The 27,737-nt window shown below is 38.3% G+C and overlaps 2 gene segments (V, D, J or C); both read right to left on the bottom strand.

Moving 5' to 3' along the window:
- Positions 1-9,470: 9,470 nt before the first annotated feature.
- LOC133066963 (T cell receptor alpha variable 26-1-like) lies at positions 9,471-10,602 on the bottom strand. The segment is given in 2 exon segments: positions 9,471-9,787; positions 10,563-10,602. Coding segments are annotated over 2 exon segments (357 nt in total).
- Positions 10,603-20,367: 9,765 nt separating this feature from the next.
- On the bottom strand, positions 20,368-21,039 carry LOC133066962 (T cell receptor delta variable 1-like). The segment is given in 2 exon segments: positions 20,368-20,738; positions 20,957-21,039. Coding segments are annotated over 2 exon segments (420 nt in total).
- Between the last annotated feature and the right edge of the window lie 6,698 nt (positions 21,040-27,737).

Genomic DNA, 27,737 nt, shown 5'->3' with positions numbered 1-27,737 from the left:
TGTGCCAGAACAGGGTGTATGAGAAAACTAGAAGTAACTCAGGGAAAAATTGTACATTGCCTTGTAATTCTTAATATAAAATTTGATCTTTACAATTTTTAATGGTTCCTCATTATCCAAAGATGAGCAGGAAGCAATCTAATTGTATGTGTGTATATATATACATATGTGTATATATATACACACATACATATATATGTTATTGTTGTTCAGTCGCTAAGTCATGTCCAACTCTTTGTGACCCCATGGACTATAGCTCACCAGGCTCCTCTGCCCATGGAATTATCCAGGCAAGAATACTGGAATGGTAGCCATTCCCTTCTCCAGGGTATCTTCCTGACCCAGGAATCAGACACAGCTCTCCTGCATTGTGGGCAGATTCTTTACCATCTGACCATCACAGAAGCCCAATATGATATTAAACTGGTGGGTTATTTGGAAATCTGCAAAATGAGCACAGGACCAGGTAATTGATCAGCTTCATATACCTGGAAATTACTAAGTAAGAAACTCAAATGCCCATAAAAGAGTGTGATTGCTGAGTTGTAAGGTGAGTGAATATTTAAGTTTATGTGGAACTGCTAAACTGTCTTCCAGAATGACTGCACCATTTACCCACCAGCAATGTGTGAGTGGTCCAGCTTCTCTACATCATTGCCAGAACTTGGTTATCATGAGTAATTTTCTTCTTAGCCATTAAGCAAGATGTGGAATGGTATCTCATTGCGGCTTTAATTTGCATTTCCTTGATGGTTAATGATGTTGAACATCTGTTTATATGCTTATTTCCCTAACACATAGCTCTTCCATGATATGTTTGGATGAACCATTTTCCAATTGGACTACTTGCTTTCTTCCTACTGAGTTTAGACAGTCCATTGTTTTCTGAACACCATCCTTTGATGAAAATACATTGTGAAAATATTTCCTGCCATTCTGTGGTTTGTCTTTTTCATTCTCTTAATAGTATCTTTCACAGAGCAAGCATTTTTACTTTTGATGAAATATTTTAATTTTTATTGATTGTGCTTTAACATCATGACAAAAATCCTTTTGTCTGACACTTGTCCTGAAGATTTTTTTTTTTCAAAAAGATTTAGAGTTTTAGATTTTACACTTGGATATACAGTCCATTTTGAGATTCTCCTCAAATTTTTGTATAAGGTGTGAGATTTAGGCCAAGATTCACTAATTTGCCTAGGAATATCCAATTGTCCCTAAATCATTTGTTCATATGACTATCATTACTCCATTGAATTGTCATTGCACCCTTGCCAAAAAGTCAAATTTCTCCACTTTCCCACATTCCCACTTGGGATGAGTCAGTAACATTATCTTGTTAATAATTTTTTATTTTCCCTTTTTATTTATTTTTATTGAACTTTTTATCTTGTATAGGAGTATAGCCAATTCACAATGCTGTGATAGTTTCAGGTAGACAGCAGAAGGACTCTATCTTTTTAACATTGTAACATCTGCACAATATTTTACTTTTGAATTCTTTATATTTCTAATTTGTGTTTTCTCTTTTTTCACATGCTAATTCTATCTATGAATATATAGTTTATTAGTCATTTTAGCAAATTTAGCTTTGTATCTCATGGGTATTTCTATCATTTTCCTTCTGTTTTACCAACTTGACATTTTTATTATTTTCTTATTTCAGTTTATATTAGTTGTAATTTGTTCTTCTATCTTTTTTGTTGAAAGCTTAGTTATTGTTTTGCAGTATTTTTCTTAAGGAATGTAAGTATTTAAAAAGATGAACTCCTCCTATGTAAAATATTACCTATGAAATTGAAAGTGGAAGTAGCTTAATCATGTTGGACTCTTTGAGACCCCATGGCCTATACAGCTCATGGAATTCTCAAGGACAGAGTACTGGAATGGGTAGCCTTTCCCTTCTCCAGGGGATCTTCCCAACCCAGAGATTGAAACCAGGTCTCCCGCATTGCAGGCAGATTCTCTACCAGAATCTATTATGAGATATTATATTATGAGATATTACCTGTATCTCATAATATTTATATGTATATGTTCTCACTATATTTTCTTTCAAAATATTTTCTAACAGCCAAGTAATTATTTCTTTAACCTATGGGTTACTTTAAAACTTAATGCCTAAATTCCAAATATTTGGGAGTTTCTAAAGATATCTTTTTGCTATTGATTTTCTAAGTCAATTTCACTACTGATCAAAGAATACATTCTGTGTAACTTCAATTTTCTTAAATATACTAAGCCTTCTTATGCACAAACAAATTGTGTGTGTGCATGTGTATTTAATCTACAAAACAGGGTGTGGCTGGATCCTGGGCTGCAGATCTGGGTCCAGGCTGCAGGTGCCCGGGGAGCACTCGGCACTTGCTGCAGAAGTCGGTGCTGAGTCTCCAGGCTAGGAAGCTGTGATGTGCAGTGAGAGCTGTTCGGCACTGTACTGAGGAAAACTGTTAACCTTCCTTTTTATTCACAACCAAATGGATGGCTACCAAGAATGCAGGGCCTTTACCAAGGTATTGCTGATACCATGGGAGGTAGTCAAATTCACTCTTCTCATAAGTACAGTTCTGAATGGAAATCTCTCCTTCCTGGACTGTCCATGATTGAGGGCTCTGAGACAGAGCAAAGACAAGAGTCTATTTTTGCATGGGTGTGGTTATGAAGAGAATGTTGTTCCCATCACTAAACTGAAAGCGTTTTAGATGAGAAAGAATTAGGAGCAACTAAAAGAGAGAGAAAGGTATTATAAATGGTCAGTTTTTAGTTAAGGCCATGTGAAAGGAATTTTCACAGAGGCTATTGCTTTCTCAACTAACATGGAGTGTAAAGATAATCATTCCAAAGCTCCTTTATAAATGTTCCCCTCTCTCTTCCATTTCAGCAGCTCTTGAAATCCAAAGATAAGATGAACTTCCTTTTCTGTTTTTACAGCAAACGGGAACCACACACTAGATCTTGAGATAATGTTAAGGATAAAGATGTTGGCTAACAAATCTCATTGACTGCACAGAATGCCACAGTGTTTCAAGAGCCCTTAAACGCTTCCCTGGTAGCTCAGTTGGCAAAGAATCCACCTGCAATGCAGGAGACCCCGGTTCAATTCCTGGTTCGGGAAGATCTGCTGGCGAAAGGATGGACCACCCACTCCAGTGTTCTTGGGCTTTCCTTGTGGCTCAGCTGGTAAAGAATCCTCCTGCAATGCGGGAGACCTAAGTTCGAAACCTGAGTTGGGAAGATCTTCTGGAGAAGGGAAAGACTACCCACTTCAGTATTCTGACCCGGAGAATTCCATGGACTGTATAGCCCATGGCGTCTCAAAGAGTTGGACATGACTGAGGGACTTTCACTTTCACCTTAATGTTTAGGTGAAAGGCTATGGCAGGTGGTGTTCATTGCCTACAAGTAGATTTATTTCTTCATCTTTACCAGAATCTCTATGTTCTGTTTTTCAGCATGTTTCTAGACAAAAATGCATACATTCCCCAGACTTTCACAGCTTGAGATCAGCTTGAACTCTGTTCTAATCAGTAAGATGTAAGCATCCTGAGCGATTTATCACCCTTTCCTATTCACTAAACTTTTCTACTTTTCCTAATAATGTCAAATGTCAGTGAGTTCAGTTCAGTTCAGTTCAGTTGCTCATTCGTGTGCGACTCTTCGCGACCCCATGAATCGCAACATGCTAGGCCTCCCTGTCCTTCACAAAATCCCAGAGTTTACTCAAACTCATGGCCATCGAGTCGGTGATGCCATCCAGCCATCTCATCCTCTGTCGTCCCCTCCTCCTCCTGCCCCCAATCCCTCCCAGCATCAGGGTCTTTTCCAATGAGTCAACTCTTACCATCAGATGGCCAAAGTATTGGAGTTTCAGCTTCAGCATCTGTCCTTCCAATGAACACCCAGGACTTATCTCCTTCAGGATAGACTGGTTGGATCTCCTTGCAGTCCAAGGGACTCTCAAGAGTCTTCTCCAACACCACAGTTCAAAAGCATCAATTTTTCCGCGCTCAGCTTTCTTCACAGTCCAACTCTCACATCCATACATGACCACTGGAAAAACCATAGCTTTGACCAGACGGAACTTTGTTGGCAAAGTAATGTCTCTGCTTTTTAATATGCTACCTAGGTTGGTCATAACTTTCCTTCCAAGGAGTAAGCATCTTTTAATTTCATGGCTGCAGTCACAATGGGTTAGTAACTTTCTAATACGTGAGTGCATGCATGCTAAGTCACTTCAGTGATGAAGTGATTCTGTGGACTCTTTCTGACCCTGTGGATTATAGCCTGCCAGGTTCCTCTGTCTATGGGATTCTCCAGGCAAGAATACTGGAGTGCATTGCCATGCCTTCTCCTGGGATCTTCCCAACCCAGGGATTGAACCTGAGAGTCCTGCGGCTCCTGCATTGCAGGCAGATTCTTTACCACTGAGCCACCAGGGGAGTCCTGATACTACATACCAAAGGTCAAAAGTCACATTTGTATCCCAGAGAGATGAAAAAGACCAATAACACATTTCTCATCTGTGGTCTATTAATAGAAGGCTTACCCCTGGTCGGAAGTCATGCTTGTTTCACAAATCTTTTCTTACTTAAATATTTCAGGAACAGAAAAGGAAAACTAGAATGAAAGCACCTGAAATTTCAGTTTTAATTCATTGTTACCTTATAATTAGTAGGAGGTCATCATGTATCATTTTAGTTTTTATTGGAGTATTATATTCATATAAGAAAATGTAATATAAGGGTACAGTCTGGTAAATTTTCACATAACCAACACTCTTTTAACCAGCTCTCAGATCAAGAAACAGAGCATTACCAGCCCTACAGTGCTCTCTTTATGATATTGCCCTGCATATAACAGTATTCTGATTTCTGCCAGTGTAAATTAGCTACGTCAGCTTATGTATCCTATAGGAATGACATGTTTTTTGACCATCTGAATATCTTCTGTTGTCAAAAACCTACTTCAGACTTTGTTGGGGTCCTTTAATGGACCGGAACCTTGTGGTACAGAGTCAATGATAAGAAAGTAAAAGAGAGAAAGAGAGAGAGAGAGAGAGAAAGAAAAAGACCCGGGGACCTAAGCTCTGATGGAGCAAAGGTGCTTTAATGATTTTCCTATGAGTATATATAGGCTGTGGTACAAGAAACTTCTTTCAGGAATGATAGAGATCAGAAAACCAAACGTACAGCAACCATTACCAAGGGAACAAGGGGTGATGTTAGTCACAAGATCAGGAGGCAATCCATATCTCAAGAAAGGGGAGCGAGACTAAGCAGTTTTGTCCTAAAGAGAATGTTTACTAAAGGAGACCCAAGCCTGCCTCACACAATGACCTCAGTCCCTGGGAGCAGCGTGCTGTTCCGCTTGAAGAGGGACAAAGGACTCATGAGAGACAGCACGTAGGAATCCTCCCGTCAAACATTCCCTGACAAGACTTTTGTCTTTTGCTTGTTTTCTTGCTGATTTGAAAGAGATATTTTTAAATCAAAATGATCCCTTTGATGATATATGTGATAAATAATGTTTGTAATATGTTATTTTTGATAATCAATATTAAATTTGATAAGATAATAATATTGTATATATATCTACTAGTTATCTTTTAATAGATTTTCTAGTTATCCTTTTAACTCTTGAAATAATTTTAATGTAGATCAGTTTTTTAATGAAGAGTAGATGGTTTACAATGTTGTGCCCATCTCTGCTGTACAGAAAAGTGACAAAACATGAATGTATATATGAATATAGATTAGTTTTGATGCTTAGTGATACTTGTGTCCTGTTTAAGAAATGTGTATCTAACACAAAGTAATGAACAAGTTCTGAATTTTTTCTATTAACTTCATGCATTATTCTTACATTCAGATCTGCATTCTGACTGCTATTTATAAATCCTTTATCCTTGGCACATGGATGGAAATGTTTTCCAATTTTTAGTGTAATACCTTTCCAGTATTAATTTTATCAAAAAATTTTACTTTGTCACCTTCTCCATCTGGTCATATCATTCTCCTTTATTTCAGGTTTTCTTCTATTTTTAAAATTTTTCTTTACCTTTCATAGTTGTCATGTATTTCTTACATGGGTGATGTAGTTTTCTAAACTTTCATTCTAACTACTAACATGAATTATTTTCTGAAGTTTTCTCACCCTCTTTGTGCCCAGGATACTTTCTTCTCTATGTTCTGTATTGTGTATACAATTGTTATTAGTTAATTTAGACATCACTTAGTATGTTGCCAGTGTTATGCAATTCTGGTGGAATGAACAAATTAGATATTCTTCTAACTTTAGATTCAGTCCCTCAGATATGCAAACAGGTAGAATTTGTGAAACATTAGAATCCTCAGTGTGCACTGCCAACAATCTTTCCTGATTCAATTTACTAATGCATTAGCTGTAGGGAAAAACAGTTAAGACACAGTGAACAAATGGAGCTCCAAGTTACTATCTGCTATTAATTTTCTTGTGAGATCATATACTCATGGTGAATCTCTATTGGTAGAATTAGTAATAGAACTAATGACAGTTCTATTAAACAGTACTCATTAATTCTATAATTTCTAAAGATAAATTCAGTAGAATGTTTTAAAGCAGGACATGTTTGGTATAAAAATGACACTTGAGTTTTTTTTTTTTTTTTGGAAAGGATTATTTCTGAACAGAGATGGAAAATTAAAAATCAAAAAAGGCTTTTTAAAATCTGTTCACCACTTTTGGGTTGGCAAGCACTGTGCTTCCTATGGGCATGGGCTTGCTGAAATACCACATGAACTTTTAACACCTTTGTTGGCGTATGGTTATGGAAGATGAATTGAATGAGAATACCAGTTGATAGCTAAATAACTATTTTTTTTATCCATTTTTCTAACATCAGGAGAATTCCCTGCCTCTTTGCAGGGGACTCTAGTTAAACACAATTTTAATCTTTCAAAATACCTGGTGCCAACCACTTTATGAGAAGCACAACGCACTGGGAATTTTAATGGAAGAAAGAATTTTGTATTGGAGTAAACTAAAGTTTCACATGACTTATTTCACTAATAATGATAGGAAAAAGGAGTAAAGAGAGGAAAGAAGGAAAAGAGAGAGCAGGGGAGGAAGGAAAGAAACGCAAATAGAAGGAAAGGATTAATGGGTTTATGAATAAATAAGTATTTTTCAAATGTAACCCTGTCTTCATTATGAAATCTGTGTGAGGTTGACTCTCTCTTCTATTTTTATAGAAGCTCTAACTCACCCTTTCAATATTTTATTGCATCTCTAGTAATTATTAGTATCATCAGTCATGAATATTTCTTTAATCAATAAATATTTATTGAACACCTACTATATATTGGGTACTGGGCTGATGACTGAGAATACTTCAATAAGCAAAAGGAACAAAAAGATGTTTCAGGAATAGTGAAGTGAGGAAAAGGAAAGTGAGCTCAAAGTCTGTAAAGAGGAAGAAATGAGTGAAAAAGTGACTGGAGAGATATGCTGGTATTTGGAAAGTGCTACAGCACCTCTCATTGCACTTTCCAGGACTTCAGTACAAGTATCTGTTCTTTTATCTCTAACTCACAAATCAAAGCAATTTCCAAAGCCTGATAAACACAGCAATTTACATTTAGGTACACATCCTACACAGGAGGATAGATTTCTGTCTTTTTGATGATCCAAGAATATTATGTTAGTGATGTTGCTCACATCAACGACCAGAATACCTCTCTATTATTTTCCTGCCTTGTGCTCTAATTTCCTCTGAATCTTTTCACCTGGGGAAAATGTGTGGCTAATAAGGAGCTAAGGATGTTTCAGAATCTCGCTACAATCAGTAACACACAGTTCTACTGCCATTTGGGTATTTAGAGGACTGGCATGTTTCTTTACAGATTAAGGATTATTGCTTTTCTCAAGTCACAACATACAGTTTTTATTCTAACACTTGACATTTTGCCCTGAAATGTTTCACCTTCTGCAATGGATATTGTGATTCATTACACTGACTTTCCAGTTGACTCATTACTTTGGGGCTTTCCTCTTACTATTACTCCCAGCGAGGCCTCATTGAGCAACATATGCCAAGATTTTGAAGCTTGACATTAGCAGATTTAAAAATAAATGTAACAGCTGGACTAAGACATATTAAAACTGATGATAGGCAACTTTTAAAATCTCTTTGAGGCTTAGCTTTCTAATAGGTGGCATAGGTCTCAGAATAACTCACTAAATGGTAATGAGGATTAAAAGATACACTTAGGGCTTTCTAAAAAGACAGTGATTTTAAAGCCAAAAAGAATTTTTTGATAGATTTGACAGTATGAGAACTAAAGACAACATCATTTAAAAAATAAATGGTAGTATGTTAGAATAAAATATACTAACAAATATAAAAGTTTAATTATCAAGTAAGATATCAAAATAATTCTAGCAAAGAAAAATAAAACTATTCTAATGGAAAAATGGTCAAAAGATAGCAATAAGCATGTGACCAAGGTTGAATGAAAGAGTGCCAATACACAGAGAAAAAAATTGCTCAAAAGCACTAGGGATCAGTAAAATGCTATAGATAAAGTACATTTGGATTGCTAAAATGAAAGAGGCTGATAATTCTCAATTTTTAGAAGATACAAATTGCACCTTCCCACTCCCTGTTGGTTGAAGTATAATTGTTTATACCACTTGAATGGAAAGTTGTCACTTTATCAGAAAAATTTTAAATGCACCTTGTTTTGCAAACAGCCATTCCAGTTTCAGAAATTCTATTACAATAGACATGTCTCCACATATACAAAAGTCAATCTACAAAGCTGTATAAAGACAACACTCCTTATGATAGCACAATAATAGAAACAAATATTTATTAATGGAAAAGTAGTTAATAATAGAACACTTCAGAGTACTACATAGACATTATAAAGAATAAATTGGACCACTTCCCAGGTGGCGCAGTGGTAAAGAATCCACCTTATGCAGGAGACAAAGGAGACCAGATTTGATCCTTGGATTGGGAAGATCTTCTGGAGAAGGAAATGGTAACCCACCCCAGTATTCTTGCCTAGAAAATCCCATGGACAGAGAAGCCTGGAGGGCTACAGTTCTTGAGTTGGCAAAGAGTCAGACATGAAAGAAGTCTTTGGAACAACGAGAATTATTTGTATTTTTCTCACATTTAGTTTAAGACTAACACACTGGAACTAACGTTTTATTGACATGAGAAAGAACCGTGAAAAATTGCTAATGCTTCTCACTTTATTTCTGTGTTGCAATTAGGATTCTTAGTATACCCATAATTCGTCTCACCCACATCAATCAATGAAGCACTTCTTCCTTGTCCTTTTCTTTATGCGTCTTCTCCCGGTTTCCTTCCCTTCATTTTGCTCATCTCTTACTGCTCTCTGACTCTCCTTCTAGATAACTCTAGGTTTGCTCTCGTGACTGCTCCCCCAATGTGTCCCCCTTCTTCCCACCAGAGATACTGCTCAGGTGCAGCCCCATCTGTCCCCGTGTGCCCCTCTCAGGATGCAGGAGTACACAGCGGTGTCTCTCAGGGTGACCTGGGGCAGGACCAAGGTGCTGGACTTTCTGTCTGAAGCTATGGTCAGAGAGGCCAGGCTGTTGTTCCCTGTGCCTCGTAAGCCATGAATGACATACTGTGGACTCTGATTGGGATTTTGCCAATACCGATGTATATAGTCATTTCCACCAATGGTAGAGTGGTTACAAGGCAGGTTCATATCCTCTCCTTCAGGACAATCCATGGAGCTGGGCTGAGTGGTCTTAGCATCAATCACAGTCCCTGGGGGGTTAAGAAATCAAGTTAACTCCAGAGCACAAATCAGTGTAATTCTATGGATCAAAGGGATAAGCCTCCTATAACTGTTTGGCCCTAACCCCTACTCCAGTGTTTCTACTTATGTCCTGTAAAAATATTGTTGATGTTCATTATTGGTCTGCAAGGAAATGAAACCAGTTATCCTAAAGGAAATGAACCCTAAATATTCACTGGAGAGACTGATGCTGAAATTGAAGCTCCATATTTTGTCCACCTGATAAGAAAAGCTGACTCATTGGAAAATACCCTGATTCTGGGAAAGAGTGAAGGCAAAAGGAGAAGGGGGCATCAGAGGATAAGATGGTTAAACAGCATCACCATCTCAGTGGACATGAATTTGAGCATGCTCTAGGAGATAGTAGAGGACAGAGGAGCCTGGCATACTGACGTCCATTTGGTCGTAAAAAGTTGGATACAACTTAGCAACTGGACAACAACAAAATTATAGAGACCAAAGATACGTGGTAAGAATCAGAGATCCATAGGCTTTGTTCCATGGGTCCTTGGCTTAATAAACCCAGAGAATTCTTACAACCTGCTTACTGCTAAGGACTCTTCTGGTATAGTGGCTATGATTTAACCTTTCATGTAGAAGACGGTCCTCTTTAGCAAACCCACAGATCATTTCTCAGTCCCATCACTGTGATGCTGACTATAGCACAGGGAGGGGAGTGGAGAGTAAGTGACTCTTTGTGGCCCTTTGCCCTCAAGTCACCTCTTGTAGACACAGAGCACTTACCCAAGGTCAGAAACACGCTTACTCCAGTCACCAGCCTCATACTTCAAGGACAAGCTAGGACCATGGGCCCAGAGCTCAAGCTTGTGTCTGATCCTTGGCTTGAGGAGGTTCCAGAGAACAGAGGCAACAGCTGTCAGTAAAAACTTACAACCAGCACAGATACTGCTGTGTTGTCAGGACCTTATCAGCCAATGATCAAGCAGTTCCTTATCTATGTCTTCCTCCCCAGTTTTAGTCATATCCCCAAAAGATGGTGAAGCATCCCCAGCTAACATTGAAATCACCTATGAAATTTAAAGTCTGGCTCTGGATAAGGAGCACCGATCACAATGATGTGTCTGCACATTATTGGTCTTTCATTTGTTTCTTAGGAAACTGGCTGATGCTCCATGAAGTTTGAGGAACACAATGTTTAGTCCCAGAAAAATGTACTGAGCTCTGTGTTGTAAAACGAGGAAAATTTCCATCCACATTCCAGAAAATTAATGGGAGATTCAAAAGTAGGCAGTGGTGTGCTCTGGGAGACAGGAAAAAGTAATAACGTTGAGACTAATAGCTACACATCCTAGAACTTGCAGCAGCTCTTGTGAGGGTTCTTGGAATCATGCATCTATTGCCAACTAGGTAGACAATTTCCGTGCATTTGTTCTTAATAAACTAACTGATTGACAGATGGTGTTCACCTCCTCCTTGAACAGTGGCCCTTAATCCTCATGTTCCCTATGCCGAAGCTTGTGGATGTTGTGTAGCAAGGAAGCTAAGGCAGAGGAATAGACAGAAATGAAGGAAAACAAAGTGGAGGTGGCATAGAGGTGGGTATGAATGGTAGAAAAAGTTGAAGGAGGGAAAAGAAGATATCAGGAATAGAAAAGGGAAGAGATAATCAGAGCAGGGAAATGGGAAAGCATGTTAGAAAGGTACTTGGAAAGGGCTTAGGCTATTGGGCTAAACTGAATCCTTGATCACACACATTCAACAAGGGATAATAAAGCTCAAGTTGTCTAAAGAAGATGAAAGCATGTCATTTTTCCTTTTTGGGGGACATCAATGGAAAATAAATTTCCCTTCCCTTCTCCCAGAAACACTGTTTTCAGCTGAATCAACCCCTTCTTGAATAGAAGAACTACAGATCTATATCCATACCAAAAGTCAGCAAGCAACTTTCGGAAAAACCCCTCAAGTTTGCAGGTAAATGGGCTCCCCAGGAGGCATGAGTGGTAAAGAACTCACCTGCCAATGCAGGAGACTTAAGAGACCCAGGTTCAATCCCTGGATCAGGAAGATCTCCCTGGAGAAGGGCCCATGGCACCCACTCCAATATTCTGCCTGGAAAATTCACTGGAAAGAGGAGCCTGGTGGGCTACAGAGTCAGACACGAACTGAAGCATCTCAGCACACACTTCACACATCTTACTTGTAATACCTCTGTACTCACCTGTATTTTCTTGGTCCTAAACACTCCATAGAAGTGCTTTAATTATCTTTGACTGCTTTACTGCAGTCATATGCTTCTCATTTGTTGATCTCTTTAAGTTTTCACTTGTCTCTAACCTTCCTATATTTAAAATTTACTTCAAAGGCCATGTAATTCAATGTTTATAAGAGAGTTTGGTACACAGTAGACACTCAAGAATTACTTGTATCCTGAATGAGCCGACAAATCATTATTCATGAATTTAATGAAAAAATTATGTTGAACAATTGTTTAAATTATTCTGAAACAATCTTCCAATTTTATGGAATGCATGCCAAACAAAGGGCTCCAATAATATAAACGGAGTTATTATTGTGAACAAAATGAACAGTAAATTGTGAACAAAATGGACAATAAACAATAAATCCAAGTCTAGGATTGAGAAAAATTCTATTGAAGACGTGGGACTAAATGTAATGGTAATCATGCTTTGTTCATTTAACCAACATTCATAAATACTCAGTGGAAGTCTTATTGTTGTTCAGTCACTCAGTCATGTCTGACTCTATGTGACCCCGTGGACTGCAGCACAGCAGACTTCCCTGTCCTTCTCTGTCTCCAAGAGATTGCTCAAACTCACATCCATTGTGTGGATGATGCCTTCCAGTCATCTCATCCTGTCACCCCCTTCTCCTCTTGCCCTCAATCTTTCCCAGCATCAGGGTCTTTTCAATGAGTCAGCTCTTTACACCAGGGGATCAAAGTATTGGAGCATCAGCTTCAGTATCAGTCTTTTTGATGAATATTCAGGATTGATTTCCTTTAGAATTGACTGGTTTGATATCCTTGTTGTCAAAGAAACTCTCAAAGGTCTTCTGCAGCACCACAATTAGAAAGGTTCGATTCTTCGGCTCTCAGCCTTCTTTAGCGTCCAACTCTCACACCCATACACGACTACTGGAAAACCATAGCTTCGACTCTATGGGCCTTTGTTGGCAAAGTGATCTCTCTGCTTTTTAATATGCTGTCTAGGTTTGTCATATCTCTCCTTCCAAGAAGCAAGCGTCTTTTAATATCATGGCTGCAATCATCTTCCACAGTAATTTTGGAGCCCAAGAAAATAAAATCTGTGACTGCTTACACTTTTCCCCCATCTATTTGCCATGAAGTGATGGGATCAGATGCCATGATCATAGTTTTCTGAATGTTGAGTTTTAAGTCAATTTGTCACTGTCCTCCTTCACCCTCATCAAGAGGTTCTTTAGTTACTCTTCTCTTTCTGCCGTTAGAGTGATATTATCTGCATATTTGAGGTTATCAGTATTTCTCCTGGCAATCTTAGTTCCAGCTTGTGATTCATCCAACTCAGCATTTCACATGTGTGATGTACTCTACATACAATTGAAATCAGCAGAGTGACAGTATACAGCCTTGATGTACTCCTTTCCCAATTTTGAACCGGTTTGTTGTTCCATGTCCAGTTCTAACTGTTGCTTCCTGACCTGCATGCAGGTTTCACATGAGGCAGGTAAGGTGTACTAGTATACTATCTATTTAAGAATTTTCCAGTTTGTTGTGATCCACACATTCAAAGGCTTTAGTATAGTCAGTGAAGCAGAGGTAGTTGCTTTTCTGGAATTCCCTTGCTTTTTCTATGATCCAATGAATGTTGGCAATTTGATTTCTGGTTCCTCTGCCTTTTCTAAATTCAACTTATACATTTGGAATTTCTCGGTTCACATACTGCTTAAGCCTAATTGAAGGATTTTGCGCATTACCTTGCTAATCTATGAAACGAGCTCAATTGTACGATAGTTTGAACATTCTTTGGTATTGCCTTTCTTTAGTATCGGAATGAAAACTGACCTTTTCTACTCCTGTGACCATTGCTGAGTTTTCAAAATTTGCTGGCAGAATGAGTACAGAACTTTAACAGTATCATAATTTAGGATTTTAAAAGGTTAGCTGGAATTCCATCATCTGCATGAGCTTTGTTTGCAATAATGCTTCCTAAGGCCCACTAGACTTCACACTCCAGGATGCCTGGCTCTAGGTGACTGACCATCATAGTTATCTGGGTCATTAAGACCTTTTTTGTACAGTTTTTCTGTGTATTCTTGCCACCTCTTCTTAATCTCTTCTGCTTCTGTTAGATTCTTGCCATTTCTGTCCTTTTTTGTTCCCATCATTGCATGAAATGTTCCGTTGATATCTCTAATTTTCTTGAAGAGGTCTATCATCTTTCCCATTCTATTGTTCCCTGCTATTTCTTTGCATTGCTCACTTAAGAAAGATTTCTTATCTCTCCTTGCTATTCTCTGGAATTCTGCATTCATTTGGCTATATCTTACCCCTTCTTCTTTATCTCTTACTTCTTTTTTCAGCTATTTTCTTAGAGAAACATTTTGCCTTCTTGCATTTCTTTTTGTTTGGGATGGTTTTGGTCACTGACCTCTGTACAATGTTACAAGCCTCCAACCACAATTCTTCAGGAACTCTGTCTATGGGATCTAATCCCTGAATCTAGTTGTCACCTCCACTCTATAATCATTAGGTTCTTGATTTAAGTCATACCTAAATGGTCTAGTGGTTTCCCCTACTTTCTTCAGCTTAAGCCTGAATTTTGCAATAAGGAGCTCATGATCTTAGCCACAGCCAGCTCCAGATTTTCTTTTTGTGACTGTATAGATTTCCTCCATCTTCAGCTGCAACGAATATAATCAATCTGATTTCTGTATTAACCCTCTGGTGATATCCATGTATAGGGTGTGCTCTCGTGTTGTTGGAAGAGGGTGTTTGCTATGACCAGTGTGTTTTCTTGGCAAAACTCTGCTAGCCTTTGTCCTGCTTCATTTTGTACTCCAAGGCCAAACTTGCCTGTTACTCCAGGTATCTCTTGACTTCCTATGTTTGCATTCCAATCCCCTATGATGAAAAGGACATCTTTTCTTGGTTGTAGTTCTAGAAAGTCTTGTAGATCTTGATAGAACCATTTTCACAGATCCATTTAGGTTCCAGTTTAAACTCATATTGTCACTGGCACTGAGACATCCATTCATTCTGTTCTGGGTCAAGCCTTCCTCATTCCAAATCTTCTCCAAGGAGCCCTGTAAATGGTACACTCTGGATGACAATAAAGGTTTGAGAGACTTTTGACAGCTAGGAAAGTTGTGTCTCATTTCTCAAAGATAAAAATAATTGGAATAATAAAACCTGTCCCATAGGGTTTTGATATTTAAATTAGATAATGAATTGGAAATGCATCCTACAGTGCCTGACATACAGTAAGCTCAATAAATATCAACTCTCTTTATTCTACTAAAACCTTCCTTTCCTTCAATAGCCAGGCTTGTGACCTGCTTCCCCCCCACCCTCCAACATCAGTTCAGTAGTGGAATCTTCTAGGACATTTATTTAATCACTTGCTTTCCTGGAGATAGTCATTATTTTTCCTTATCCTTTTGGTGTGATAGCCAGCTAGCTACACTGATACACTCAGGGTGCTGAGAGGACACAGATGAATCAGGTGAGGCTTGATTTTGGTTTCCCTAAAAATAGTAAAATCAAGGACATACTGCATGTTTACTAGCTACTATTGGATATAATATTTCTGAATTGGATCTCCAAGATTTTGCCATTCATATTAACTATTTTCACTTCATATTGATTTATGAGATTTTAATATATTGTGCATTTGATTCCCGTTTCAGTAATGTAGATTGCATGTATAGCCTTCCAATCGCATTGATTTTGCACTCTCTTAGCAGTGATTCTTAACAAAAAAGACAATCTAAAAATATACTTTCATGTTCATAAGAAGCTTCCTTGACAGTTTTGTTTTCTTTAAAAACTTTGAGAATGCTTTCCTTTTGTGACTGTCATTGCTTGTGATTAGAACTCAGGTGTCATTCTTAATGATGTTTCCCAGAACACAGCATATTGATTTCTCCTGACTATTAGCAAGATTTCCTTCCACTAAATTAGACCCTTGGAGTTGTCTTCAATGCCTTGCAAACTTCTGCCAAAACCACAGTGGTGAACTTGCAGAATTCTTTACTCATCTTTATAACTTTTCACATAGCATTGCTTCTGAATAAGGAGCTTGCTTTATAGGAAGTCAAGTACAACAGTGAGTGGAGGTTCCTGCTATGATAAAGAGGTTATGGGATGGGTAATGGATGAGGTAGTTATAAATACCAGTTACGATCATGTGGTCATTTGCAGTAACAAACACTATAATAATTATAAAATTATCTTCATTTTACATGAATATATTTATGTATACATTAACCATTTTTTAGCTTCTCTCTCCTCTTTGTCTGCATGTGGTAAAAGAAAACATGCCACTACAATTTAATCTTACATTTCAGTGTATCTCAGTAGTTAAGATACAGAATTCAATGGGAGAGTGTGATTCAGCTAGATGAGGAAAGGATATCACCTGTAAATGGATAAATGAACTTGGTATTTTCTCTGAAGGAGAGAGCTTGTTTTGGTTGAATGAAGATTAATTGCATCATAGTAACAGGAAACATGTTCAGAATTAAATTGAAGAAATGGAGAAGACCACTAGATCATTCAGGTATAACCTAAATCAAATCCCTTATGATTATACAGTGGAAGTGAGAAATAGATTTAAGGGACTAGATCTGATAGTCAGAGTGCCTGATGAACTATAGACAGAAGATCGTGACATTGCACAGGAGACAGGGATCAAGACCATCCCAAAGAAAAAGAAATGCAAAAAAGCAAAATGGCTGTTTGAGGAGGACTTACAAATAGTTGTGAAAAGAAGAGTAACGAAGAGCAAAGGAGAAAAGGAAAGATATACCCATTTGAATGCAGAGTTCCAAAGAATAGCCAGGAGAGATAAGAAAGCCTTCCTCAATGATAAGTGCGAAGAAATAGAGGAAAACAATAAAATGGGAAAGACTAGAGATCTCTTCAAGAAAATTAGCGATACCAAGGGAACATTTCATGCAAAGATGGGCTCGAAAAGGACAGAAATGGTAGGAACCTAACAGAAGCAGAAGATATTAAGAAGAGGTGACAAGAATACACAGAAGAACTGTACAAAAAAGATCTTCATGACCCAGATAATCACAATGGTGTGATCACTCACCTAGAGCCAGACATCCTGGAATGTGAAGTCAGGTGGACCTTAGGAAACATCACTACAAACAAAGCTAGTGGAGGTGATGGAATTCCAGTTGAGCCATTTGAAATCCTAAAAGATGATGCTGGGAAGGTGCTGCACTCAATATGTCAACAAATTTGGAAAACTCAGCAGTCGCCACAGGACTGGAAAAGGTCAGTTTCACTGTAATCCCAAAGAAAGGCAATGCCAAAGAATGCTCAAACTACCACACAATTGCACTCATCTCACACGCTAGTAAAGTAATGCTTAAAATTCTCTAAGCCAGGCTTCAGCAATACGTGAACTGTGAACTTCCAGATGTTCAAGCGGGTTTTAGAAAAGGCAGAGGAACCAGAGATCAAATTGCTAACATCCTCTGGATCATTGAAAAAGCAATGAGTTCCAGAAAAACATCTATGTCTGCTTTATTGACTATGCCAAAGCCTTTGATTGTGTGGATCACAATAAACTGTGGAAAATTCTAAAAGAGATGGGCATACCAGACCATCTGAGGGGCCTCTTGAGAAACCTGTATGCAGGTCAGGAAGCAACAGTTAGAACTGGACATGGAAAAACAGACTGGTTCCAAATAGGAAAAGGATTATATCAAGGCTGCATATGGTCACCCTGCATATTTAACTTATATGCAGAGTACATCATGAGAAACACTGGGCTGGAAGAAGCACAAGGTGGAAACAAGATTGCCGGGGGAAATATCATTAACCTCAGATATGCAGATGACACCACCCTTATGGCAGAAAGTGAAGAACTAAAGAGCCTCTTGATGAAAGTGAAAGATGAGAGTGAAAAAGTTGGCTTAAATCTCAACATTCAGAAAACTAAAATCATGGCATCCAGTCCCATCACTTCATGGCAAATAGATGGGGAAACAGTGGAAACAGTGGCTGACTTTACTTTTCTGGGCTCCAAAATCAGTGCAAATGGTGATTGCAGCCATGAAATAAAAAGATGGTTACTCCTTGGAAGGAAAGTTATGACCAACCTAGACAACATATTAAAAAGCAGAGACATTACTTTGTCAACAAGGTCTGTCTAGTTGAGGCTATGGTTTGTCCAGTGGTCATGTATGGATGTGAGAGTTGGATGATAAAGAAAGCTGAGCACTGAAGAACTGATGTTTTTGAACTGTGGTGTTGGAGAAGACTCTTGAGATTCTCTTGGACTGCAAGGAGATCCAACCAGTCCATCCTAAAGGAGATCAGTCCCGGGTGTTCATTGGAAGGACTGATGTTGAAGCTGAAACTCCAATATTTTGGCCACCTGATGCAAACAGCTGACTCATTTGAAAAGACCCTGATGCTGGGAAAGATTGAGGGCAGGAGGAGAAGGGGATGACAGAGGATGAGATAGTTGGATGGCATCACTGACTCAATGGACGTGAGTTTGGGTAAACTCCAGGAGTTGGTGATGGACAGGGAGGCCTGGCATGCTGCAGTTCATGGGGTCACAAAGAGTCGGACATGACTGAGTGACTGAACTGAACTGAACAGGAATCATAATTTTCCTGTTGTCCTTATCAGAAAGTTTTGTTCTTCAAAGAGGCAATGATGAATTCTTAGTTAACAAGGAATGAAGTTAACTAGTTAAGCTATTACAGTGGCTTTGTAGTGCCTTAGCTTAACTATCTGGAAATCTGTTTCCCAGAACTTGCTTCCCTGTATTGTTCTCATTTATGTTTGGCCGTGAAAGATGTCTGCGTAAGATTTGGAAGGTACTTGTGTTGCAGTAGTCATGTTTCTATCTTCCACAGGTTGGTGCAGGGCCCCAGGGACTATGGCAACTTGTAAAGTTGCTGCTGATCAGGTAGTTCAATTTATTGTTGACTCACAACTCCTCGACCTTCCACCAGATCTCTTACTCATGTTATCTTTGTCTTTGACTAAGTATGCTTGTAGCATGATGGCAAAAGACATCCACTTCTCCTAATGTCACCCAGTACTTTGAACCTAAAGGAGGTAAGAGAAAAAGACAAGGTTCAGTGTATCTTGTGGGTTCCACTGTCCTCATATATTTCCATACATGTCACAGTTTGTCCATGCTTTTGTCCATGTCCAACTTTCCTTCACAAATGCTACTCTGGTTGACTTTCAGTGAATTCAGACACAACACCAGATACATATATAACATTTTTCATCTGTATTTAGTGTTGGAATACAAATGGAACAGACTCTTCCACTGGCTCTAGCCTCTGCCAGTGAATAATCCTTATCAGTTCAGTCGCTCAGTGGTGTCTGACTCTTTGCGACCCCATGGACTGCAGCACACCAGGCCTCCCTGTCCATCACCAACTCCCAGAGCTTGCTCACACTCATGTCCATTGAGTCAGTGATACCATCCAACCATCTCATCCTCTGTCATCCCCTTCTCCTCCTGTCTTCAATCTTTCTCAGTACCAGGGTCTTTTCTAATGAGTCAGTTCTTCTCATTGAGTGGCCAAAGTATTGGAGTTTCAGCTTCAACATCAGTCCTTCCAATGAATATTCAGGACTGATTTCCTTTAGGATTGACTGGTTTGATCTCCTTTCAGTCCAAGGGACTCTCCCCAGGTCTCCTGCATTGCAGGCGGATACTTAACCAGCTGAGCTGTAAGAGAAGTGGAATAATCCTCATAACTAATCTCTTACTCTACATCACTGGTAGTTCTCCTTCTCTGAATATGCCCTGACACGATCTAAGAGGAAAGGGCTGTGTACTAAGTCGCTTCAGTTGTGTCCTACTCTTTGCGACCCTGTGGACTGTAGCCCACCAAGCTCCTCTGTCCAAGGGATTCTCCAGGCAAGAATACTGGAGTGGGTTGCCATGCCCTCCTCCAGTAGAACTTCCCAAACCAGGGATCAAATCTGTGTCTCTTACATCTCCTGAATTGGCAGGTGAGTTCTTTACACCTAATGCTTGTGAAGCCCTAAAAGGAAAGAACTAAGAAAATGATTTTCATGACAATTTGAGACACTATATCAAGATTTGTGATGTGAGGATCTTTAGGTGAAAGTGTCATTTTTTATTATTATGGGGCAAGTTTTCAAATTTAGACAACTTTACACATGTTCTGTATGGTTGATTTAAAGTCAAAAATTCAAGAGGAGAATGTACCAGTAGAAAGTTACTCTGAACACCTGCTTCCATACAACATGGAAGGAGCTCATATTTAAAATTATATCTTCTGATCTAGACCACAGATGAAGCAACCACAGGACTACCATTTATTGTCTGGGATCTGCAGGTGTGTATTTCAGCTAGGGTCCTACAGCAGAGAGGCTTTCTCTTATTAAGCTTGGGGGTTTTTGTTCAGCTTTTCCTATTACTTCAAGCACTGTGAGGTCCCAGAGAGCACAGAAGTACTTTGCAGAATCTTCCAATTGTAAGGTTGAAATGGTGAGGCTGGATGATTTATGTGCTCTCTCAAAATTTATAGAGTAACGGCCAACCCTTGTAAGGAAAATAATCTCTCCACTAGGAAGTTGCTTGTACCAAAAAATGTTGTAACTGCTCCAAACTGTTTCATACATCCGACTTGTTTCATACCGACAGTTCAGGGTAACTGACTCCCCAACTCGACTGGATATGTCTGGCTGGTCTTGAATAACTTTCTGGGCTACACTGGATCCTGTGGGGGAAAATCAGAAAACAGAGATGAAACAGTGAATAAAATAATGTAGGAATTAGACTCATTTAGGACCACCGCCCCCCAAAACCAACTGAAATCATAAGATGCTTGCTTTTCTCCAGTCCTCCTTTCCTCCCCAAGTCCGTATGAAGCACCACGTGCCTGTGTGCAGTCCTTTCACCCTGAACACATGTACCCATGTGTGGGAGCATCCCTACCAGAGAAGGTGAAGGCCAGGAACACCCAGAGGAGACTGGAGAGCGCCATGAAGCATGGATTCCCCTGCACAGTTGTGCTCAGTTTTGCCTCAAGCTAAGAGTGACTTTGTGCTCCTGGCAGCACGTATACATATAACCTCAGGTCCTGTGTGATTCCTTCAAACAGGAAGTGGGATTTGTCATTTACATACATCGTGTAGTCTGTGCACAGATGGGAAAAAATGTCTGACTCACCACAAACTTTTACTTTGTCGATTTTTCTTTCACTGGTAATTAAGTTAGGCTGATCCTGAAAGGGGGCTTCACAAAAGCAATTAATAATAAAGGTTTGAGCTGAGGGGAACTGAGGAACAAACTAGGTGACATTCACTGATAATTATTCAACACATTAATTTTGCCATCTCGTTTAAAACAGCATTTGTTTTTTGTTTTTGAACTTTTTATTATAGTTGATTTACAGTGTTGTGTTAGCTTCTGCTATACAGCAAAATGAAAGATCCATCAACAGAGGAGTGGATAAAGATGTGGAACATATGTATAATGAAATTGTTGCCATTGTTGTTTAGTTGTTAAGTCGTGTCCCACTGTTTTTCAACCCCATGGACTGTAGCCCTCCAGACTGCTCTGTCCATGGGATTTCCCAGGCAAGAATACTGGAGTCGGGTACCATTTCCTTCTCCAGGGGTTCTTCCTGACCCAGGGGTCAAACCCATGTCTCCTGCTTGGCAAATGCATTCTTTACTGCCAGGCCACCAGGGAAACCCATGATGAAACCATTCAGCTATAAAAAAAATAAAATAAAATAATGCCATTTGCTGCAACAAGAACAGATATAAAATAAAATTTAGTATAAGCTACGAACCCTTCTTGTACTCTACTTACTAGTCATTTATTTAGCCTACAGTTATATTGCTCCATCCAAAATCTAAGTACTTTATTTAAAAACTCACAGATCTTTGGTCTTCTTGGTGAAATGTAGTCTTATCCAAAATGTTTAATGTATTTTTTTCTGGGTTTTAGGGCTCTACTTAGATTTTTCAATATGTAAAATTAATTTGACATTAAATGATAACAAAAAATCAGTCCTTCTGACTTTAAGAGTCTATTCTATTGATTGTGTTTATATGAATTTATGACAGGAATAAAATAATTATACTTTTGAAACCTGATATTGAATCTTATTTATTAGATTTTGAGAAGGATCAGAATATTCAGTCTCATTGCCCCCACAAGAAGAATTGTACTTATTAGATCATGTGTCTTGGAATTGTCCTCATGTCACATTTTCTATCCCAGTGGCCCAAATTGTTCAGTCTCACTAGTTAGTTGCTTATTATTTTTTCTTCTTGCAAAATACACTTTACATAAGCATGCTGGACCTTTCTGTGCTATAGTATTATAATGCACTCCAACAAAACTTAGTATCTACAAGCAGTATCTACACCATAGATGGTGATGCATGAAGTTTTGTAAACTGTTACATGTTCATTGAAGGCAGGAGGAGACAGGGATGACAGAGGATGAGATGGTTGGATGGCATTACCAACTCAAGGGACATGAGTTTGCATAAGCTCGGGGAGTTGGTGATGGACAGGGAAACCTGGCAAGCTACAGTCCATTGGGTCGCAAAGAGTCAGAAACAACTGAGCAACTGAACTGAACTGAACTGAACTGACACATTCATTTAGAATATAGCTGTCAATCTTCCATTTGGTTTCATCATTTTAATGGATGAATTAATAAAAAGAATCAAAGACATATAGATAATAGAAAAGAAAGTACAGACAAGGTCTTTGAAACAGTGTCAATTCCTTGGTTTTAAGTTCCCTGAGTGGTGTCGTTAATGACTGATACACGGAGGAGAGTGCAGATTTAGTTGAGACGTCTTCTCCTCTGTCCCATTTCACCTCTGAGTGCTGTCAGGCAGCTGATGCCTTGGTTTGCTTGTATCTTCAAAGAAGAGATCATGAATGCTCACAGCAGCCTGGGCAGCTGCATGAGATTGTATATGAAGCATATATATTTATATATAACAATTATATACATTATATATACCGGAAAATTGACATTGATAAAAAGATTTTAAAATACAAATGATAATCTGATACATCAGTTTTATATGCACTTTTTTATGCATAGCTCTATGAAATTTTATCACTGATGTATGTTTTTGTACCATTACAAAAATCATGATACAGAATTGTTCCATCTCTAGAGAAAACGATTTTCATACTATCTCCACCCCTGCAAATCGTGATAACCCCCAGAAACTACTGATCTTTTGATCTCTATATTTTGTCCTTTTGAGAATGCTGTAAAAGTAAACTCATACATTATGTATGCAATTGTAATAATATAGTGTGTAAGCATGTACCATGTAGTCTTCCAAGATACTTTTTTCACTCACCATTGGGATCCATCTAGGCTATTGCATGTATCAATAGTATATTTCTTTTAATCACTACAGACTGTCCCCAGCTTATGATGGACGAACTTAGGATTTTTGACTTTATGGTTATGAGAAAGGTATATATAAATTCACTAGAAACCATACTTTGTATTTTCAATTTTTATCTTTCCCCATGCTGGTAACATGCTGTGTGATGTTCTCTAATGATGCTGAACAGCAACAGCAAGCTGAGCTCTCCGTCAGCCCTGGGATCATGAGGGTGAACAACTGGTTCACCTACAACCATTCTGCACTCATACAACCACTCTGTTTTTCACTTTCAGTACAACCCCTTAAGTTTAGGCTAGGCTAAACTCTGATTCACAATGCTTATTGTATTCATTTTCTACTTATGATGTTTTCTTTCTTTTTTTTTTTATTTACTTATTTTTTCAGTGGGTTTTGTCATACATTGATATGAATCATCCATAGATTTACACGTATTCCCCATCCCGATCCCCCCTCCCACCTCCCTCTCCACCCGATTCCTCTGGGTCTTCCCAGTGCACCAGGCTCGAGCACTTGTCTCATGCATCCCACCAGGGCTGGTGATCTGTTTCACCATAGATAATATACATGCTGTTCTTTTGAAACATCCCACCCTCACCTTCTCCCACAGAGTTCAAAAGTCTGTTCTGTATTTCTGTGTCTCTTTTTCTGTTTTGCATATAGGGTTGTCGTTACCGTCTTTATAAATTCCATATATGTGTTAGTATGCTGTAATGTTCTTTATCTTTCTGGCTTACTTCACTCCGTATAATGGGCTCCAGTTTCATCCATCTCATTAGGACTGGTTCAAATGAATTTTTTTTAACGGCTGAGTAATATTCCATGGTGTATATGTACCACAGCTTCCTTATCCATTCATCTGCTGATGGGCATCTAGGTTGCTTCCATGTCCTGGCTATTATAAACAGTGCTGCGCTGAACATTGGGGTGCACGTGTCTCTTTCAGATCTGGTTTCCTCAGTGTGTATGCCCAGAAGTGGTATTGCTGGGTCATATGGCAGTTCTATTTCCAGTTTTTTAAGAAATCTCCACACTGTTTTCCATAGCGGCTGTACTAGTTTGCATTCCCACCAACAGTGTAAGAGGGTTCCCTTTTCTCCACACCCTCTCCAGTATTTATTGCTTGTAGATACTTATGATATTTTCAACTTAAATTGGTTTATTGAGACTTAACCCTATTTCAAGTTGAGATAGAAATATTTTATTGTACGGGTGTACTACAGCATATCTATCTATTCACACAATGAAGAACATTTGGCTGGTTTCCAGCTTTGGGTCATCACAAACACAGCTGCCATGAGTATTCATGTACAGATTTTTGTGTGAACATGTTTTTCATTTCTCAAGTATAAATGCTCATAAAGGAGTATGATTGCTGAGCTGTAAGGTGAGGGAATATTTAAGTTTATGTGGAACTGCTAAACTCTCTTCCAGAATGACTGTACCATTTTCCCACCAGCAATGTATGAGTGATCCAGTTTCTCTACATCATTGCCAGAACTTGGTATCATCAGTAGCTTTTATTTTAGCCGTTAAGAAAGATGTGGACTGGTATCTCATTGTGACTTTAATTTGCATTTCCTTGATGGTTAATGATGTTGAACATCTGCTTTCATGCTTGTTTACATGCTTATTTCCCTAATACAAAGTTCTTGCATGAAGTGTCTGGGTGAATCTTTTGTTCATTTTTCAGTTAGATTGCTTGCTTTCTTCCTGCTGAGTTTAGAGAGTACATTGTATTCTGAATACCATCCTTTGATGAAAATACATTGTGAAAATATTTCCTGCCATTCTGTGGTTTGTCTTTTTCATTCTCTTAAATAGTATCTTTCACAGAGCAAGCATTTTTAATTTTGATGAAATAGTTTATTTTTTATGGATTGTGATTTCAGTGTCATAACAAAAATCATTTTGTCTAACAATTGGTCCTGAAGATTTTCTTTTTTTCAAAAAGATTCATAGTTTTATATTTCACACTTGGATGTATGGTCCATTTTGAGATTCTCCTCAAATTTTTGTATAAGGTGTGAGGTTTAGGCCAAGTTTCAGCTACTTGCCTGAGAACATATCCAGTTGTCCCCAAACCATTTGCTTCTATCATTCCTCCACTGAATTGTCATTGCACCTTTGCAAAAAAGTCAGATTTCCCAACTTTCCCCACATCTCCACTTGGAATAACTCAGTAGCATATACTTGTTAATGAATTTTATGATCCTTTTTGTATTTTTTATTATACTTTTTATTTTATATCGGAGTATAGCCAATTAATGCTGTAATAGTTTCAGGTGGACACCAGAGGGAGTCTCTCTGATTAACACTGTAGCATCTGTATTATTGCTTACTTTTCATTCCTTGTATTTATAATTTGTGCTTTCTCTTTTTTCATCATGATGATTTTACCTAGGACTGTATATTTGATTAATCATTTTAGCAAAATTAACTTGGTATCTCATAGTTATTTCTATCATTTTCTTTCTATTTAACCAATTGACATTTTTTATTATGCTCTTGTTTCAGTTTGCATTAGTTGTAATTTTTCTTCTTTTTTTTTGTTGAAAGCTTACATAATTGTTTTCTCAGCCTTTTTTCTTTAGCAGTATAAGCATTTAAAAAGATAAATCTCTCCTATGTAAAATATTAACTGTATCTCATAAATATCTGTATGTATGTGTTCTCACTATATTTTCTTTCAAAATATTTTCTTATAGCCCACTAATTGTTCCTTTAACCTATGGAGTTTTTTTTAAAGTTTAATGCCTAAATTCCAAATATTTGGGAATTCCTAAAGATATCTTTTTGCTATTGATTTTCTAAGTCAATTCCAATTTTGATCAAATAATAAATGCTATATAATTTCAGTTTTCTCAAATGTATTAAGACTTCTCATGCACAAACCAGTGTGTGTGTGTGTGTTTATCTACATGGCAGGGTGTGTCTGGATCCTGGGCTGCAGATCTGGGCACAGGCTGCAGGTGCCCGGAGAGCACTCTGCACTTGCTGCAGAAGTAGGTGCTGAGTCTCCAGGCTGGGAAGCTGTGATGGGCAATGAGAGCTGTTTGGCACTCGTACCGAGGAAAACTGTGAGTCTTCCGTCTTCCTTTTTATTCATAACTGAACCTATGGCTATCAAGAATGCAAGACCTTTACCAGGGTACTGACTGTACCATGAGAAATGTCAAATGTACTCCTCTCCTACAGTTCAGAATGGAAATCTCTCCTTCCTGGACTATCAAAGATTGAGAGTTCTGTTTCACCTGCTGTTGGTCACTTGTTTCCTTCTCTTGTCCACCCACCCCTGTTTAAAGAGATAAAAAGCCATTAGGTCCACAAATTAACATTTCCTTCTTAAAGTTCTCATCTGCATGAATTTGTCCATTCCCCAAATTTCTCATTCCCCCTATTAATGAGATATCTTAGTTTTTGTCCACCACAACCCACAGTCTAACTGAAACCACAGAAGTAAAAATGATGCTCCCAGAATCTTGTCCATTGTTCTTGGCACCAAAGGTCAGTGACAACTCAAGCTCCTCTTCTGGTCTTCTCAATCAGCTAGAACTCTGACTTTAAGTTCACATCTGCTTTAATGCTTTCAACAGACCCCATCCTTTTACAAGTGCTTTCACTTAAACCTATCTCTCTCAAGGAAAGTATTCCCCATATTGAGAATAGAATTGCTATAAATTAATTTCACTGGAAATCAGAGATACTCTGCTTACACATGGGTACAGAGCAAGTTAGAATTTCTCTCCCACTCTCCACCTCTTCCTTTTCTTAACACATCCTAGAAAAATTCATATATCAGGACAGCATGATATGTTAATGGAGATTACATTATTTTACAAAGGGAAAGAGAGAGACTCCCATGAAGTTACAAATTAGTGTGCAGAGGGATATTTATTTTTTATTATAAATACTAATAAAGCCTATTGAAGATACACAGAAGCATAATATATATCATTACAAGATAAAGTCATGGATCCGAACAGAGAGAACATATAGCCCTTTTGCCATGATGGAACCTCAGTTTTGACACAATCTTTCAGATGTATCCACATTTCTAAAAAATGATAGAAAACCAATCAAGTTTAATTTATACTTTTCCTAAAACATAAATTAGGCAAATGGAATATTTCCAAAGTGATCGTGGATCCTAAGCTGACATTCAGGTTGCTCAGAATACTTTTGATAAGGGTTGAAATATAAAAAGTGAGTTTTAAATTATGGATCTGTACAGATTTAAGACATCTGCATACTCTGTCTCTTCCTTCACACACATCGGTATCACAGATGTCCATTAGCTTCTGATGTCATTAAGATCACATG

Source organism: Dama dama, chromosome 12, assembly GCF_033118175.1.
Source record: "Dama dama isolate Ldn47 chromosome 12, ASM3311817v1, whole genome shotgun sequence".
Classification (NCBI taxonomy): Eukaryota; Metazoa; Chordata; class Mammalia; order Artiodactyla; family Cervidae; genus Dama; species Dama dama.
This window is presented reverse-complemented; position numbering and strand designations above follow the sequence as displayed.